Source organism: Electrona antarctica (genome assembly GCF_951216825.1).
Source record: "Electrona antarctica genome assembly, chromosome: 5".
Lineage (NCBI taxonomy): Eukaryota > Metazoa > Chordata > Actinopteri > Myctophiformes > Myctophidae > Electrona > Electrona antarctica.
Window position 1 is genome coordinate 33,578,444 of NC_136810.1, and position 17,106 is coordinate 33,595,549.

General features: G+C 44.5%; 1 protein-coding gene across 2 annotated transcripts; it reads right to left on the minus strand.

Moving 5' to 3' along the window:
* Positions 1 to 1,721: 1,721 nt before the first annotated feature.
* Positions 1,722 to 16,764, minus strand: LOC306922816 (uncharacterized protein). Of its 2 annotated transcripts, XM_079500658.1 has the most exons (5): positions 16,092 to 16,764; positions 11,181 to 11,357; positions 6,697 to 6,906; positions 3,925 to 4,138; positions 1,722 to 3,060 (listed from the first exon to the last, which is right to left on the minus strand). In XM_079500658.1, the coding sequence occupies exons 1-5, from the start codon at positions 16,671 to 16,673 to the stop codon at positions 2,882 to 2,884; spliced, it is 1,362 nt and encodes a 453-aa protein (XP_079356784.1). In that variant the 5' UTR covers positions 16,674 to 16,764; the 3' UTR covers positions 1,722 to 2,881. The 2 variants fall into 2 exon arrangements, with proteins under 2 accessions (XP_079356784.1, XP_079356785.1); XM_079500659.1 differs by lacking the exon at positions 11,181 to 11,357.
* Positions 16,765 to 17,106: the final 342 nt, after the last annotated feature.

Consider the following 17,106-nt stretch of genomic DNA (forward strand, 5'->3'; position numbering starts at 1 on the left):
GTCCTCGACTTGCTCGAGCACCGTCCCTACTGCAGTGGCAATGGTTTTGTCCTCGGTGTTGACTGTCATTAGCTTTGTTTTCTTGGCATTGAGCTTGAGGCCGATCTATATATATACTGTATATACACACACACCTACTCTATCTTTGCATCTATGTTTCTGGACGGGGGGAGGGGAGCGGGGTACAAAAAACTGTTTTGACTGAAATGCTTATCTGTAATAAACTGTAAAAAGGAATAAAAAGTAAACACAGAAATGTAATCAGTACAGGGTACAGTCAAACACACGTCCAATTGGATCACCGGAAAAAGTCCTTGCGGTCTTGTTTCCATTCAGGTCCTGGGTACAATACTACAATTCATAATCAAAGCACTGGTATAACTTTTTATGGGATAGGGGTGTTCCGTTTGTATGTAGTATTTTATGTTGTCTGTTTTTAATTATTGGACCCTGAGTCTGAACAAAATAAAGTTGATTATGATTATTACTAAAAGGGCCTCTCTCGGAGTTCTCTCCAGTCTCCACCAGGCTAGTTGGTTACCCAAGGCTGTGTACTATACAGTAGGTTGCAGCTGCCAGGACAGACCCCAGGAAGCTCGGAGGTTAGCTGTGCACAGACAGACAGACAGACGCACAAACAAGGGCAAAAATATAATCACCACCCAGTCTTCAGGCCTGGCTGAGATAATAGGTTTTAGTAGGAGTATCAGAGGAGACGTCGTAGTCCTAACAACAGTAGTGGTGCCAAAACAGTATAGGAGCAGTACTATGAGGAAGGAGTATAGGAGCAGTACTATGAGGAAGGAGTATAGGCTACTGTACAGTATAGGAGCAGTACTATGAGGAAGGAGTATAGGAGCAGTACTATGAGGAAGGAGTATAGGAGCAGTACTATGAGGAAGGAGTATAGGCTACTGTACAGTATAGGAGCAGTACTATGAGGAAGGAGTATAGGCTACTGTATAGTACATGATTTTGTTCTTCTCTCACCATCTCTCTTTGGTGAACTGTTTATCATTGGCAGACTGAGAACATCCCGCCAGTAAGGCAGGGGGCACCCGGGGCAGTGGGCACTGATAGTTAGGAGACTGAGAACATCCCACCAGTAAGGCAGGGGACACCCGGGGCACTGGTAGTTAGGAGACTGAGAACATCCCACCAGTAAGGCAGGGGGCACCCGGGGCACTGATAGTTAGCAGCACTGCAGGATAGCCGTGACCCTGAAAAATAGACTAAGCATTCTCCAATCTCTCCACCCAGGTCATGAATGAACCCATGGTGTTGTCTTCCCATGCAGACACTGCATGGTATCCAGTTACAGATGCCACAATTCTATACCTCTCTACTTGAACACATTCATAATCGAATAGATCAGACCCAGACTCCTATGATGTTCCTCTTGTCTTGATAGACGCGAATCTGCCGGTGGCCAAAAAAAACAATTGCTTTCATATCCATGCACTGTGATATTAGTATGACCAAGCCAGCCTAAAGTTGATGTACTGTATGTACCTGATGCAGTACACGTTTTGTAACAGTAGAGGGTAGTACTGCTCTATACTGGATAGTCTGAGAGGCAAAGAAATGCAAAACAATTAAGATTAAAAGACTTTCTGCAGTATGTATTCAAGGCAAAGAAAATACCAATGTAAAATAAATAACGTACATATAGGCCCATATATATTTTATTAAACAAATTTAACAATGATATGCTTTGCATAAATAACACATTCTGTATCACTTCACTTACTGTATCACTTCAATAAGACCACATAGATATACTCATTTTAGTGATTTTAGATGAGCTGAGGTGAAAATGTGACATCAGATCCCTGCAAAATTCATAATGTGCGTTGTGTAGTTGGACATATACACTAGCAATACAATCTTTGAAACAACATTTTCATTTACGATAGAAAGGACACAGAATAGTCTCACAAAGAAATGCTAAATCTAGTGAACATACATTAGATATCACAGAGGATGACCCAACACTAAAAGTTTCAAGTTTCAATCAGCTCCACGAAATATGCTTATATCATTTCACCTGAACACATCCTACACATTTGGCACATTACTAAAGTAGCCTTGTGAAGAAAGACATTCAAGATTTCTCAGTCTCCCAGTGACAAACCAAACCTACAACAAACCACAAGCATGATCTCTTTGGCTCTCACTGACAGAGACACTGGGAACCCTCAGTCTGCCTTTCATCACAGTTCTGACACCACTGCATTCACAAACTGCAAACTATCAGCCACACCCTGGATGTTTATTCAAAAATTAATTTTATACAATTATACAGTAACAGTAGCAAAATACCTCCTTGAAATCCATTTATCTCTCTGGACATGATTCAGATATACTATAGGCTCTGCCCCGCGCTACTTGCAGATACATCAGCAGTAAAAGACTAGGTTTTCACAGCAGAGTTTCATTTGCACGTCTATGGAAATAATTATCCTATTAACCTCTTTTCTAACTGTCATTGTTTCAGTTACAGAAAAAGCTGCAATAATATGTTGGTATAAAAAAAGTCCACGGGCACAGTCCTTTTCTCAGTTATGGTCTCTCCACCAATTAAATATCTATCTATTCGCATTAATCCAGTGCATGTTTATTGTGTTGGCCACCTGGTCATTTATATTATCCAGGATTATGGTAAGTCTCTGATCAAATTCTCACATTCATTATCCTTATCTGCTTAGATAAGGTCAGGCACACACAACTGTATTCAGCACATAATTGCTAGCGATCCATCTCACCACCGCTAACATAGCTCATGGCACTGTAAACACAAAGATACCGTCGTCGTCCACCATCGTGACTCACACTCAGATCCACGAGTTGTGACACTCATTCTTCAGGTCCTGCTGCCATGTCACTCATACATGGACTGAAGCAGACCTGTGTGCTTGAAGGTCTCAGCCACCTGCCTGGTGTGCTGGATCTTAGCCGACAGGGCCTCCAAAACATCGCTCTGGTCAACAGCAGTGGCTGTCCGGTAGATAAAGGTCCCCAAGGACTCTAGTCCACGCATGCCCAGGTTCACTCCACAACCTGGAGAGGAGAGGCAGAATGCCATGAATAATAGACATTGTGCAAAACAACTCAAACTAGTAACGAGAAGTCGAACGCCCTTCTGCCGGTTGAAGGTAGAAGGGCTCGTCGGTGCTCAACAGGGACAACTTGAATCAGAGAGAATAATCCCTGGGCACTTCAGGAGAGACTACCCAAATAAAATCCTGGAACACATGACTGGTCTGCAGTATTTATTATTTAGCAAGGGAGACTGATGTTTCGACTGGCGACTGGCAAACAGTTTGACTTTGAGGAAGACGCAAGGCAGTCACCCCTGCTAAATAATAAATATGTGCAGACCAGTCGACGGCTCAAACTAATCTCCGAGGTGTCCACTTAATTGATTTAATAAGCGGTAATAACACCTTTTTGTTTTGCAGAAATAACTTAAATTGTAGCCTTGAGGATACATTTAAGCTCTTAATGAAAGACATTGCAGGGAACCTAAATAAAAATTAAAAGGCTACTGAGTACAGTAGTGATTCGCAGGTTGCACACATGCTCTAATGCACACACGCATACATACAAACACAAGCGCACATACAGTACATATACTGTATACAGTGCATACTGTACATGCAGGTTGCATCATCCACTCCTTCCTTGGAACTCACTCTGTCCCGCTCTCTTTGTGTCAGCCACACAAATGGCTTTCTGTTCTATAAATAGGGACCTTTGATGTTTTTTCTTTCACCTTTGGTGAAGCTTAGTTCTCCTACAGTCATAGAAGATGATGTGTGTGTATTTGAAAACTTCTTTCCAGAGGGCACCAAAAATAATGTTATTCCTATGCCCATCGGAATCCTTTATTCCAAACAATGCCTGCGTTTTGTGCACAGATACCTGTGTCAAAATTGAGAACGCGCGCTGCTTCGCCTTCCACAGTGACCGCCACGTTGTCTCCCTCGATGTACGCGGCGCTGACCCGTCTGTGTGACAGCTGGATCTCAAACAGCCGACGGCTGCATTGCATGTGATGCAGCGTTAGGTCGTTGAGACGAGGCTCGATGTCTGTCTTGTAGGCGTTGAACGACTGGTGGAAGATGTTCTTCATGACCTGAGCAGACATGAAAGGGTGACTTTTTTTTGCATTGCATTAGTAAACTCCTCATAATTTATCTTTACTTAGCCAGATGTAATGTAACATGATGAGTCATGACACCATTGTGCATCAACTGCATTAATTGCAATGTTAGCTCTGTCCTCGGTTTCCAGTTTGTTCTGTATAAATAAACAAAACAAAAACAACCTGTACTGAATCTGATGTGCTTTATGTCAATTCTCCAGATACTGGAAAATTATCCTCTTCTGGTCTCTCTCCCACTCACTCTTTCTTTCAGCATAGATCTGCTCTTCTTCAACCCAAACCGGCAGTCATCATCAGTTACCAAGTAACCAAGGCTACGTGAGCACGCTTGAGTGGTGCGTGCGTGCGTGCGTGCGTGCGTGCGTGCGTGCGTGCGTGCGTGCGTGCGTGCGTGCATTTGTTTGTGAGAATGACATCCTTGGCCACACAATGTCTTCTAGCCTTGCCGCTGGCCTTGGTGTGTGGGCTGTTGTAAAAGAGTGTGAATGTTTGCTCTCTGTGTGGAATGCCACCCACATAGCAACAGTAGTACCAAGGTTGGTGAGACTGCGGCCCTGACGGCAGGCTGACTGTGATCACACCAGAATTTGACATTAAAAAGCCAGACAAAATACCAACTGCTCAGCAGCAGCATTTGCTCTTGTCGGGCATTGTGGGAGAACAAGGAGTCAGGCAGCTTTTAGGTGATGCTGATGAGAGGATTCCACCCTCCATTTACTCCCTGTTGTGTAACAGCAGGGTACAGATGGACGCACGCACGCACGCACGCACGCACGCACGCACGCACGCACGCACGCACACACACACACACACACACACACACACACATGATCCCTCTCTTTCCTATATTTATTTGTCTTTTGCCCTGCTGTTTCCTTTTCTCCTCACGTGGACAAGCATGCACGTGCGCACAAGCATGCACGTGCGCCCAAATGCACACACACACACACACACACACACACAGTCGCACACGAACTCCACACCAGAAATAATGGTAATCATACGACAACCCAGTCCGATGCCATTAGCTGAGTGAATGTTGGAGAATAAGCAGGGTTGAGACCTGTGGTCCGTATCATTATTATGCTCTTCTCTCCTACATTAAGATGGAAATGTCATACAGTATATCAGCCTAGCCAGGCAGGCAGCAACGGCCCATATCTGGCCCAACATGAGAGGGAGCAGGAAACGGCCTGAACCTAACATTAATTTCTCAACTCATTAAATTCATTTTTGGCAGTGGTGTATTATTATTCAATCTCCTCTCTCCCTTTTCTGTCATTTTATTTAGAGCTATCTCTCAGGGGCAACATTCTGTATTGTATTGACTAGAGCACAACCGATAGCTGTATTGGAAGATGTGTCCAGATTTTGTACCATTTTAAAAACTAGAATTCCAGACCACGGCTCCGCCTTCAAATCTAGTCCTATATATTGCGCTGATCAGAACAATTTGAAGTGTTAAACACGGCTCTAGCAATTTCGAGCACCTGTGGCCCCTGTATTGCCCGTGGTGTGATTATTCTCATGACACATGTAACAGAGTGGTCCTCTGTTACTTATGTTGCACAGCATATTGGCACTTTATTAACTTGCACAGTTGTATTTTGCAGTCATGATTTTATTGTTTAATACTGTTTCCTGTTTAGCTGAGATGGCCACTCAGACAACGAGTTCCATCTGGGGAAATGCTTGGTGATTAACAAACATGAGGGGCAAGTGCAATGTGGGTTATAGATGCAATATGTTTGGGAAGTGCAATAATGTGGAGTTCTATTGTTGAGGTTTGATTGAATGCCTAACAATTGCCTGTGATGTGTTTCAGTAAAGATTGGGCTGGACCATGTCAGGATAGCAGGGGGGGTTAAGATCTGCTGTTGCTTATTTATGTTGTAGTGTGAAGGACTTATTATATAACTTGTATAGTTCATGTAGTTCACAGAAACTTGTAACATTTGTATGGTTTAAAGTTATTTATTTATATGTATTTATTGTATGCTTATTTATGGTTCTCATTTGAAGACACCCCTGTAAATGGCATAGTCCATTATCTCCAGCTGGGTATAAAGGGCTGCCATTTTGCAGGTGAACTGAAGTCTGTGCTGGGAGTAGAGAGCTTATTGTATTCATGCCAGTTGGTAGTGCTCTTTGGTGAATAAACATACTATTGGTTAACCTTTACCAATGCCTGTTGTACTGTTTCTCCAGCCACTAACACGGTCATTCTTACAACACACAACAGTGTTTATGGCAAGTTTGGTGCACATTGAAGCCTGTGGCCGCTGTGACTATTGTCATGGCAGAGACCAGTGTTTGTGGCACGTTTGGTGTGGTTCGGAGCAACGGTGTGCCTGTGGCCCCTGGGGGACCCTGACGGGGACCCTTAAGCCACATGTGGCCCCAGGTGTGGCTATTCTCATGGACAACCCCTGAACAGTGTTTGTGCCATGTTTGGTGTTGATCAGAGCAATATCTGGCATATCTGGCATTGATCGGGATAGTATTGCATATCAAAAAGAGAGCCTTACGGAGGAGTTAGCAGTGTGCCGGAGGAAGCGGACCATCTTGGTGTCCGTGGTGGGACAGACTAGGGCCATGTAGCGGTTCCTGAATGTCCCATAGATCTTCAGATGAAAGCCAGCCTTTGCCGCAGGGTTCCGATGTTCTCGGAGCGCCTCCACTCCGTAGGCAGACAGGTCAAAGTACAGGCTGTGGGCGCGGATCTCTGGAGTAGGCACCTGAAAGGGGGCAGGGAGAGAAACAGAGGGGAGGTAAAGCAGAGGGAAAGGATATATAGAACAGATGTTACTCACCTAGATCGAATCAATTCACAGTGATAATGCAGTTTTACGAGCACCAGAGATGGGATTACTGTCATGTTTGCTGTCATCATTACAGCAATAAGACGTGTGTACATAAGCACTGCCAGAAAGCCTTTGGGGCTCAAACAACAAGCAATTAACTGGACTGCATACGTATGGTCTGTAAATATGTTCTAACATTCACCATGTTACTGTTACACCATTATTTATTCATTTTTTCTCTATCTTTTTTTATGTTACACCATTCTTAGGCCAAAATGTTCATTTTTACACATCAGTATGATCATGCTAAAACACTCTCCTCTCTCTCCTGAATCGTCTGCCTCCCTCAAGTCAGAGCTGACACCGTTGCCCATGACATAAACCAGAACAAACGGGATCAAACAGCATGTTCATCTAACCGTTGTCAAGGGAGACCAGTGATGGAGGTCTGTGTAAATGTGTGGAGATGGAAGGGGTGAGGAGGCGGGGGTAGGGGGGTGGCGGGGTGGAATGGGAATGTAAGGCCAACAGGTCATATCCTAGGAGGCAAATTCAATAACTGAAGGAAACAGCTACAGAGGAAGGGGGCCAATGAAGCAACTGCACGGCTCCTGAGGAGAACATGATGTGAACGACACATGAGGAGGCTGTGGTGACTGAAGGTTGTTACGGGGTTTAATAGTCTAATCTGGCTATTTATCAGCCAGATTAGACTAATGTTCTCTAACTGTTTTATCTTCTGAGTGACACTGTGGTGAGCTAAAAGTCAGCTACCCCTTTTGTTATTTAGAGATATACAAATGAAAAACATTACAGAACTGATGCCTCCTTGGATATCAAATAATTGGCAACGTTCACTTGTGTTTTTGCAGGAAATGAGATGGCTGCTGTATGTGGTGAAGACTGTAATATAATCTAGTATCTTTCATCAGTCTCCATCTCAGTGGAACAGTCAGGGACTCTCTATCTTTATCTGTTTCAATGCCCCCCCCCACACCACCACTCTTTTTTTTGTCTTCAGGTGCAGGTGGTTTGTATTTGTTTTTAGCACTAGCTGTCATATGGGCATTGTGTGCTGCAGGTGTATTTCACATCTCTACATGGATAGCCATTCATCCTTTCTAGACATCTGGGCTTTATCCCTGAGTCATCGTACTAGGCACCATCTGCTTATATTCAAGACTGATGACCTTTGGCAAAGGATGTGAAAAACATCACAGCTGATGAATATGCTACATATTCATATCCACCGGTCAGGGAAGGGAATTTAAATGTCTTAGGTATGTGGGCTCGTATAAGCCTCAGGGAGCCTTGCATAGTTCAGGGTCACCCTTGGGCAAGGTGTTAAACCCGTATGCCTCCCCCATCAGGGTTACAGACTACTGCCTTTTGGTGAGGCCCTGAAAGGTCAAAGGCTAAGGGACCTCCCCTGACAAGAAAAGGGTGACTGAAGGAGTTGCGCCCTCAGATGCACTAAAGCAAACAACAAGATTAATGATGTCACGACTCAATAGCAAATTTAAAGCCCCTGTCCCCCCCAGGCCTTCTAAGTCCACTGTGGTCCCTGCCACAATGTATGATGAACTGGTCTGAAATCCGGATGGAAGAATCAGCTCTGACTTGGACAAAGATGACCTGGAAAGAATATGAATTTGTCGCATGACCCCCTGCAATATCAGCACCTTCAATGTTCGGACAATCAACCATATTTCAAAGAAGGAATAACTCTTCCACCATGCCCTGGCCCAAGACAGAAGAAAAAACCAAGGAACTGGAAAGGGCACACATTGGAAGGCGACATGGGAAGCTCTAAGGAAGATAACAAACAAAAAGGCCTCTCCAATTATAGAGATCAGAGGAGACACCACTCAAGAAAGACTGGTTCAATCACTTCAGCACTCTTCTTGGAACTCCTGACCAACAATCGGTTGACTTCAATGACCGTTTCTACAATAGAAGGGTGAGTGAAAAGTTAACAGAGAAGATTGTGTAAACATCTCTTTCTTGCCTGTATTTAGGCCAAGTGCTGGATGAAACCGCTGAGTCAGGAAGTAAAAATCTGCTATGTAACATGTCCCGCGATTGTCATTTAATCCACCCAAAACATACTTTTTGTTATCGTTTAGATAAATCAGACGCAAACCAAGCTTGTTTTTGGCCAAAAAGGAGAATCCGAGATATTTACGCTCTAAGAGGCTGTGTCCCCTTATTTTTTCCATTTGCGGTTTGAACCGTTTCTTTTCACTGGATCGAAACAGGAATGTTATGAGGGGAAACTGGACGCAGCTGATCACCCTAATCAATTGTTATTAAAAAAGGCGTGATGGGGGGCACGGTGGCACAGCCGGTAGTGCTGTCTCCTCACAGCTAGAAGGTCCTGGGTTTGATTCCCGCTCGGGACGCTGTGGATGCTGTGGGCGCTGGCGGCGTGTCCTCTCCTCCGCGTCATCAGTGCCCATACCCGAGGCGGGGTTGGCGAAAGGGCCTTTCCGTGTGGAGTTTGCATGTTCTCCCCGAGTCCCCTAGGGTAGGTACCCTCACAAAAAACATGCAGTAATCCTGGTCTCTAAACTGCCTCCCCCTGGTTGAGGAACTGGTTGGAATAACGTGTTCCTTCCACGCGCTACGTCCAACCAGGGAAACTACCCCCTGTCAGGTGTAAAGGAGCGACTTGGACACTCATGCATGAAGGAAGCATGAGTTAAAGTCCGTTGCTCTCCCCAGGTTGGTGGAGGGTGTGTAGAGCCCAGGATCACATTCGATAATTGACACAGGGGTGAAAAATGGGTTATAAAATCGTGGGATAAAAAACATTTAAAAAAAGGCGTGATGGTACATACGAAAATAGGCGTCAAAAGCCGAACTTGGCGACGGGTGAGTTAAGGCAAAAATGCAACGTTTTAACCCTCTAGGTCATCATCAGGCCTTTGCCGCAGTCGTGTTGTGAGCTTCTAGATCGGCTAGATCCAATGTGCAACACTGCTGCACAACTATGTATTAATCCAGTTTAAAGGTTACACACATGATGAATTAATCATACGAAAACCGCCACTGGATATTTCACATCAAAACTATATGATATAAAAAGTTGATGCCTCATTTATACAGGTTGATACTATTGTTTCCGAAAGCGTGTTTCTTTATCGCTACATAGTACATACTGTAATATTCACGTTCTGTGTAGATGTAACACACAGAGACTGGTTGCATCTTTCTCAGGGTGACAGATACAGATTCTCGGAAACCGAATTTCCATTTGGCTCTGCACACCTCGAGGTCAGATGAGACCGAAACAAACACCAGTTCGAAAATATATATATTTTCGGGGTAATCAATCACGCAGAAAAAAGCTCACCGGTGTGTGATCTTTAAGCCTAATTGATGCTCTGTCGCGTGACGGTACTGTTTGTGAGCTTCTTCAACACGTGACACCATCGTGCGACGGAAGTATGAATCAAGTCAGCAGCTGCTTCACTCAGAGTGATTAGAGTGGCCTACAGTAACGCCAGTAGTGCTGCAGATGGGATCCAGCCAACCATTGATTGAGCCGACTGCTTTCTTTAGTTAGTTATTGTGCTGTTCCACGTTGCTGTTTGCTCAGACCAGCTCTCTGGCTCAAACAAAGTTAGCTAGCCTCTCCCACACAGCAATATCCTGTCTGTACTGTCCCCACTCTGTTTATACAAGGCCCTCTCCCTCTCCACAACCTGTTTGTTATTACCTGTGTGTGTGTGTGTGTGTGTGTGTGTGTGTGTGTGTGTGTGTGTGTGTGTGTGTGTGTGTGTGTGTGTGTGTGTGTGTGTGTGTGTGTGTGTGTGTGTGTGTGTGTGACTGTGACTGTGTGTGTGGTTTTTGTGTGTGTCTGTGAGAGAGTATATCCATTTGCATCTGTGTGTGCACGTACTGCGTAGTGCACGGCTGCGCGCACGTGCGTGTGTGTGACTGTGTGTGCGTGTTTTTTTGTGTGTCTGTGAGAGAGTATATCCATTTGCATCTGTGTGTGCACGTACTGTGTAGTGTGCACGGCTGCGCGTGCGTGTGTGTGCATGTGCGTGTGCGCGCGTGTGTGTGTGCGTGTGTGTGTGTGTGTGTGTGTGTGTGTGTGTGTGTGTGTGTGTGTGTGTGTGTGTGCGTGTGAGTGTGTGTGCGTGTGCGTGTGTGTGTGTGCATGTGTATCCAACTATCCATTAGTGTGCATGTGTCCAGACCTGTCTCTGGTCCAGTCTCTCTATAGTTGCATTAGCTCCATAGGCATGACAGGATTCCACAGTATAGTCAGAGCTGATGCCCAGCACAGAGCAGGAGTCACCACACGAGCCGTCAGCCACCACCATCACGCGCGGCCAGTCGTTGCGTGGCATCCGACGGAGGTACTCCTCTGTGAACTGAAGCCACAAGGGAACACAGTCAAATCCTGAGCGTTAATTTAACCCATTTAAAGTATAGAGAGACATCTACAAATGGAAAATCAGTAGTTCTCTAACGTTTCTTTGTGCCAAGGACCCCCAAAGGGATATGCATTTGGACCCCAATCTGAAAATGTTTTGTTAAAAAAAATCTGTGTGAGGGAGCAAAATAATAGATGACAATAGACAATTATTCACACACAGTGGCCGTTTAGCTCTTATATATACAGTATGAGAGTTTTGCACTACCCGAGTGTGACATCCAAGTAAAAGAATCTTCCAATTTCCAAGAGGTTTCTCTACCACCTGAGGCACTGACGTCCCATGTTCATGTTTATATGAGCCACTGAAGTGGGTTTACAAGGCCTGCGTGTAGCGTGCAAGCATAATATCCGTTTAGGAACTGTATTTATGTCCTTGTATGCATTACTACTCTTTAGTACAATAGTAGCATCTAGATCCTGTAACAGACTAAACGTTTAATCCTTTAAGACTGCAAAGAACAGGTGCTTCACAAAAGTCCCCCCCCCCCCCCCCCCCCCCCCTTTGCATTCAAAGACCTCACAAAACCTACAGGGTGGGAGGGAAAATAATCAATCATTAAACACAATTGTTATGCGTAATCAAGAGGAAATGGGTGACTTGGCAATTACTCTAAACAAAACGGAAATTTGGCACGATCAAAGGCCTCCGTGACCTTGTCCACCATGATTCAGTATAGGCAGCCGTGACCTTGTCCACCATGATTCAGTATAGGCAGCCGGGACTCCTGCAGCAGTGACCAGACACTGGCTGAGGAGATGTAACAAAGCTGCTGGCCATGGAAGTGATGACTAGTAGTAACACATTACTGTACAATGAACTTAACACCCCAAAGAGGCTGATAAGAGGTAACAGGTACGGTCGCCCCTTTTCCATCTCGTCCCACTACTCTACCTAGCTGTAAATAACAAACATAATTCATGTTGGTGATTATATAAAAGGTATCATATTAATTTATCATTGTTAAGTTCACTCTGTATATCCACAGGCATAATAGCATGATGATGCCATTACAAAACATGGGCTACATGGAAGAAATGTGTTTAATAAAACGAAATTAAATGCTAGAAGGTCCTAAATTAACTTAATTAAGCAGTCACCGTCTCTGTGTCATGTTGTTCTTTCTTAATTTATTATATATGAGTATAGAGATCGACTACTATACAATCAAATAAAGCTAATTTCAGATTTCAGAGAGGGAGGGAAATACTAACTGTTAACTACATTAAAACATTTTGCGGGGCGAGTTGGTAAAGGGGCGAGTCGTTTGGTATTCTGATAAGATATCGCTAGATGTATTTTATGATGTTGTCTATCAAGGCATTGTTTGATCCTGTGGTATGCCACTGGATGGAACAATGAAATAAAGAATCCCACATAGCATCTACTACAGCTACAGCTTGACAGATATACAATAGTTCATGACATATGTTAAAGATGGAGTGCCACAATTTTTGTATTTTTCCAGTTGTTCATGTGTCTATGAGGTGACATTAGACAACCTGGAGTCGTTTTTATGTGCAATGGTGTATTAACTTTGTATTTAGGGTTTCTTCCTGGAGGCTGAACCCTTGACGGTCAAACGGGCCAATGAAATAAACAGTAATATAGTGACATCACACTATCAGCCCCTCCCCTAACCCCTCCCCCTTTATCATACAACTACAGCTGTGGGTGTGGCTTCAGTTCAGGTGGATCACCACACATCACCACCCATCACCACCCACCAGGCAAACCAGGCATACTTAATGAACTGGTGGGCGTGTCCACATAAAAGCATGATTTTAACAAATACTGTACACTTTTTTTCCTTATATTATAATAATACATGATGAACATGTTTTAGGGTGGAAACAAATCATGGCACTCCATCTTTAAGCTAATATTCTGGACTGGCACATTGTTTATTCAAACTTTTACTTAGCCATGAAACCAATCTTTCGATGGTGTGTCGCACGGTGAAAATAGTTGATCTATAAGGTCACAATGCGTCAGATCTGACATTTTCTGCTAAATTGCGATGATTTGTTCGCTCTCGCTTTCCTAAGTTCCCCTGCTCTGGAGGTGCCAACAAAGTGCTCCCATGCTCTGGAGGAGGTGCTGTCCTTGCTTGACCACCGTGTTTACACACGGCTACCAGTCATAATTTATTTTTATATCAAATACTTAAATTAATTCATATTACTCCAATATATGTCCAAACATCGGAAATCGGTACACATTATCTCTATAGTCATGTGATTAAGACGGATATGTCCAATTTTTCATATTCCATCCTAATTAACTAAGATTGGCTTCCAGAGTTTACAGGAGTGGCACGTTTTGAACAAAATCATGAACGCAGCATTCGATTGCTGTGAAACGTTGCACGCATGCATGTTAGGCCATGGAAGAATCTCCGTCATGGTGACGCTGGCCTGATCAGTGGGAAACTTTGCACACACTCCCAGTAGGCCATGGAATAATTTCCTTTTTGTTTGCTAATCTGTCATATATACCATGAGGCATATTTTTGTGATTAAGACGTATCTGTGCACATTTCTCATATTCCATTCCAATTGGCAATGATTGGCTTCCAAAGTTTGTGGGGGTGGCCGTTTTGCACATAATGCCACACATCATGAATGCAGCACCGACGGCTGGCAATGGATCTTGGCGCAACTTATAAGCCCTGTTTGCGCCAAATTTCATTTTCTGCCACTTATTTCCTACAGATTTTGTCACACAGATTTTGTGTGATTTTGTCACACAGATTTTGTGTGATTTTGTCACACAAATCAGTACACATTATCTCTAATGATCTATAAGTTAGAATTTTCAGATCCCATTCCAAGTGGCATGGCTATGACCAAAGTTTGCGGGCCCTGGGTAGGCAACCCGGCCTGGTGGTGACCTGTGCTCAAGCGAGGCGCACATCCCGGGCGGTTAGCTCAACTGTCTGGGCACCTAGGCTGCTGAGCCAGCCTGACAGCGTGCCGCGGGTTCGACTCCCGATTCCGGCGGCCTTTGCCAGAGCAGGAAAATGTTACTGGCTTAAAATAACAGCACAGGCATGGGCCATGGCTCAGTGGTCCAGGCACCTTGGCTGGTAATCCAGTCTGGCAGTGTGCCGCGGGTTCGACTCCCGATCCCGACGGGGATCCCTTTACTGAAATGGGGAGAGAGATGGGATCCCTTTACTGCATGTCTTCCCCCCATCTCTCTCCCCATTTCCTGTCAGCCTACTGTCTGTCCCTCCTTGTTGTCCTTGGGAGATAGAAATACCTTTTTTTCCATAATAAGATTTTATTAGATAAGATTATATTTTCGCGAATCTTTCATGCATCATTATTAAAATTTCACCTGTTATATTTTCAGGTCAAATGTGAGCTTACATTTCCAATAGCTATGTTACTAGAAAAATGAAATAGCTTTGCACAGGGCTTTGCTCACACCATCTCACAGTTACACTAAAGACCCTTGTTTGCACTACTACTTCCATCTTGTATCTCATCTTGTTGCACAAATCCTTTCAGGATTATTCGTTAGAAGTCCTCTTTTGATTTCAGCATTGTTTTCTAATACATCTGAATTGGATTTACTTTTACTATGACGTTCTAGCATGCACAGTATAAATATTGAACTCTGAGAGAGTACACAAATGGAACAAAATGGAAACGGACCTGTATGGGTCCTATGGTCCAAATGTACTCGTAGTCGTAAGGGTCCATTTGGTTCCATTTTGTACAGCCTAAAATTAAAATGAACACTCAGGACTTCATAGTGTGTCTAGACCAATCACTTTACTTTCCGCTGGCCTTAAAAACCTCACCGAGGAATGGCCTCAGGTCTGCTCTCAGACTAACATTATTCACTGTGCTGTTATGATTTGTTGAATCCTTGAATCCTTGAAGCCTTAATCTACAGCAGGGCTGATGTAAGTGTGTTATGTTATTGAGTCACTGGGATGTCATATGAAATACTTGTTTTTCTTGCTGTAGAGATTTACAGCCATAAACCAAGGCCTGCCTGACAAGGACGATACAAGTGTGTTTACGTCTGCCCCTGAGGGTTAAACTGGCTCATAGTGAGACACATAAATAAAGTGGAAAATAGGAGCGTTTCATAGACAGATGAAGTGTTTGCTATTGGGCTGTAGTCATCACAAATGTGATGAGGTCAGCACATTTGGGCACATTTGGGCAAGTGGCTATATGGCCAAATTTAGCCCAAGGAGTGTTTTTCGTGCAAAACTAATGCTTGGAATGGATTCAGTATCATGAAAACCCTCTAGTATGTCACATGCTATACTTAAAGCATAATGAAATTTAGAACATTTTGCCATATTGGTTGTTGTGGTACCCCAACTTTCAGCAGCTGTCAAAAATTCCCCTAGGGTGGTTGAATAGAAACCAATGTGGGATATGTTAGTAGACACCTTTACAAACACATTGGTGAAGAAAATTCTTAGTAAGAAATGTATTCCCAGATTTGACATTATACTGATAATATTCCCTGACTACAGGGCCTGAGTGGTAGTGTTTCCCTGGCTGGGCTGCAGAGGTAAGTAGTACTGTGTGTGGTACAGGGCAGGCTATGAAGGATCTCAGACAGACAGCAGAGGTAAGTAGTACTGTGTGGTACAGGGCAGGCTATGAAGGATCTCAGACAGACAGCAGGGGGAGACTATACCTTGGTGCCCAGCTTCACTTTGATGTCCACCTTCTGTTTCTTCTGCTCTAGGATGCTTAGGAGGTACTCCTGAAAAACCCCGATCTTGGTGAAGAAGTGCTCGTTGTGCCAGCACCCCTCCATGTTATCGAAGTCAACCCCGAGTCCCAGCAGAAACTCCACGCTCCTGGGGTCCAGGGCGATCTGCTGGGGGCGACAGAGCAGGGCTGTCCGGTACCTCTCATCCAGCACGGTCAGCTTCAGCACCTTGCCCGAGCGAACAGCGACGAGGGCAGCTGTCAGCCCAATGGGTCCCGAGCCGATGATTAAAACCGATATTCTCGCCCGCCACTGCCTTATCCCGTCCAGGCTCACTTTCACCACCGTGTACACGATCACCGCCACCAGCGTGCTGAACGCTGTGTCATAGGCTAAAGCGCGGTACTTTTCCTCCGCGCTGACTCCAGCGTTGTCTGTCTGCAGCCCGTCCATGCTGCTGCCTGTGCCGTGCGTGCGGAGTCGGACCAACTGTGTTTGCGTGATCGTGCCAAGAGTGGTTTGCGATGTTAATGTCGCCTCATCATCATCACCAGTCCCATGCATTCATTCACAAGAGGAGATAGAGGCAGGCAGGCACTTGCTACTCGAACAAATCCATCCAAGCGCAAAACTGCTGCGTACTACTGCCGCAAGTTGTGCTCGCAGGCAGCAGCTCAGCAGCACCTTGGATGTAATTCCCTTTCTCACACTGTCCTGTGGGCTGTAATAGGCTGTAAGTTTAGAGGGCGGCGTGTGAACGAATAGCTCCCCATGCAGCCAAAGCAATGACCTGCCACCTGCGTGTGCGCGTGTGTGTGCGTGTGCGTGTGTGCGTGCTATTATCACTATTTTGTACATTTGTCATTTGTACATTTTGTCAATCACTTCACCATGCCATGCAGTCCATTGACGGTCAATGATTGACCATTCAACATAGGTCATCTGTTCTTTTTAACAATTTAAGTCCTACAATTTTTCTTAATAAATCCCCCTCCCC

Coding starts and splice junctions, on each gene's coding strand:
- LOC306922816 (XM_079500658.1), bottom strand. CDS start 16,673: ATGCATGGGACTGGTGATGATGATGAGGCGACATTAACATCGCAAACC. Junction 11,358..16,091: donor AAGTGAAGCTGGGCACCAAG/GTATAGTCTCCC, acceptor TTGTGGCTTCAG/TTCACAGAGGAGTACCTCCG. Junction 6,907..11,180: donor AGAGACTGGACCAGAGACAG/GTCTGGACACAT, acceptor GCCCCCTTTCAG/GTGCCTACTCCAGAGATCCG.